General features: G+C 37.1%; 1 protein-coding gene across 1 annotated transcript; it reads left to right on the top strand.

Moving 5' to 3' along the window:
- The first annotated feature begins 788 nt into the window (after positions 1-788).
- Positions 789-1,587, top strand: LOC105789965 (histone H2A). The gene is made up of 2 exons (XM_012617325.2): positions 789-1,085; positions 1,168-1,587. Exons 1-2 carry the CDS (start codon positions 876-878, stop codon positions 1,408-1,410), a joined length of 453 nt encoding a protein of 150 aa, XP_012472779.1. The 5' UTR covers positions 789-875; the 3' UTR covers positions 1,411-1,587.
- The last annotated feature ends 523 nt before the right edge of the window (positions 1,588-2,110 follow it).

The following is a 2,110-nucleotide window of genomic DNA, read 5'->3' as shown; positions in this document are numbered from 1 at the left end:
ACGAGTATAATTGCTTTGCTTTGGTGGTAAAGCTTAACGAATATGATAAAACTCAAACCTAAACCTTCAACTTATGAATCTAATTCTACCAATTTACATTAGATCAAATAGTAAATTGGTTATTTTATTAATTTTTGTAATCTATTTTTACTCTTAAAAATTGGTCTCTGTACATTAGCATAATATACATGTGGCACATCAAGAATCACTATCTAATTATTCTATCAGCGACGTCAAATTTTAACAGTATAAAGGGATAATTTTTTAATAGAAATAAACAATTTATTCTTTAATTTAAATGTATACTGAATTAATTTATCTATGTTTTAAGTAGAGGACAAAATGTATCCTGACTCTTAGTAGAAGTGTCCTTATTAACCTTCATTTTAAACTCGCTTGTAGAGTTTAAAAAACTCGTCACATTGTATTAAATAATTACCAATAATTATAATTTTATTTTTTAGTTAATTAAATTAATTCAACTTTCAACCTGAAAATTCTAAAATGACGAACAAATATGTTTAACCACAAATGCATTTAAAAAACCAGAAATTCAGAAGCGGGAAACCAAAAAATATTTGTAAATGGCGCCCAACTTACTTCAGAATGAGATAAAAATTCAAAAAATTGATAGCTTGTTTCTCATTGGTTGTTTCGAGATCGCACGGATCGCCAAAATCTAAATTTGAACCGTCGAATAAGTTCCCATCTAACGGCACTCATTCCTCGCCCGCTTCACCCCATCTCCCCCAAATCCACTGCTATAAAACACCGAGTCGTCCCTTCCACCCTTCAGTTCTCCTGTACCATTTAATACCCTCTAATTTTAGAGCTAAGAGATTTAAGTTAACGAAGCATTTGGTCGGTTCGAAGTAATGGAAACTACCGGAAAAGTAAAGAAGGGAGCCGGAGGAAGGAAAGGTGGTGGCCCGAAGAAGAAGCCCGTTTCAAGGTCTGTCAAAGCCGGTCTCCAGTTTCCAGTTGGTAGGATCGGCCGTTACTTGAAGAAAGGAAGGTATTCACAGCGGGTCGGGACCGGAGCCCCGGTTTACTTGGCTGCAGTTCTTGAGTACTTGGCCGCTGAGGTATATCAAATTAAAATCAAATCCTTTAACTGTGTTTTCGTTTACTTGAATTTCGTGTTTCTTAATTTGAATTTGGATTCAGGTTCTGGAATTGGCTGGGAACGCTGCACGTGACAACAAGAAAAACAGGATCATCCCAAGGCACGTGCTACTTGCCGTGAGGAACGACGAAGAATTAGGGAAGCTTCTCGCCGGCGTAACCATCGCTCACGGTGGTGTGTTGCCGAACATTAACCCAGTTCTTTTGCCGAAGAAGACTGAAAAGGCCGCCGGCAAAGAACCCAAATCTCCATCAAAGGCCACCAAGTCTCCTAAGAAAGCTTGAATTGATTTAACAAAACTAGATCCACAGGGCTTTATTTTTCTTAGTTGTATGCCCTTTTGGGGGGATTGTTTTCACAGTGTAGGGGGAGACTGCTTTAAGCAAAATGGAAGCATTGTTAGAATCTCATTATGATGTATGTTACTTTAATGGAAATGGAACATCTAGTTTCTTTGAAAAGCACAATTTTGTTTTGCTTTTTACAATTCAATAAGCATCGTATCAAATAAATACAATATTAAAAATGAAACCTTCGAGATTACTTTAGCAGAAGGGCATAACAACAGAACATGCCTTTGAGATTCCTTGTGGAAACCACTCAATTGGCACGGGCATTGTGCGACCAATGTCCGTGAAACAGGTTTTATTGGTTGTAAGCACATAAAAAAAAACATATTCAATTTATAAAATTTCCGCACAATATTTCATTTTATTAGATGGAAATTTTACCTCTCCAAAAAAAACACGTTTGGGACTTGTTGCCGCTGCTTGCCTCAGTGATCTTCTCCGGTGACTAGGCACACAAAAACTCTCCTCTCTTCCTTTTCATCTCAAATCTCAAGTTAGTTTGGTGTGAATTGGTCATAAACTCTTCAAATCTTTCCCTAAAATTAGGAGTGAAAGTCTTTCAATCTCCTTAGACTGTCCGATTGCCTGGTTTGGAGGTATGGTGGTCTTCATAGCATTGTCGCCCAATCTATTT

This window comes from Gossypium raimondii, chromosome 8 (assembly GCF_025698545.1).
Source record: "Gossypium raimondii isolate GPD5lz chromosome 8, ASM2569854v1, whole genome shotgun sequence".
Lineage (NCBI taxonomy): Eukaryota > Viridiplantae > Streptophyta > Magnoliopsida > Malvales > Malvaceae > Gossypium > Gossypium raimondii.
Note: the sequence above shows the minus strand (reverse complement) of the source record. Positions and strands in the feature narration are given on the sequence as shown.

What these genes read in the sequence shown, in the direction of transcription:
- LOC105789965 (XM_012617325.2), top strand. Translation starts at nt 876, where the DNA reads ATGGAAACTACCGGAAAAGTAAAGAAGGGAGCCGGAGGAAGGAAAGGT. An exon ending in TTGAGTACTTGGCCGCTGAG is followed by an intron (nt 1,086 to 1,167) that starts GTATATCAAATT and finishes ATTTGGATTCAG; the next exon opens with GTTCTGGAATTGGCTGGGAA.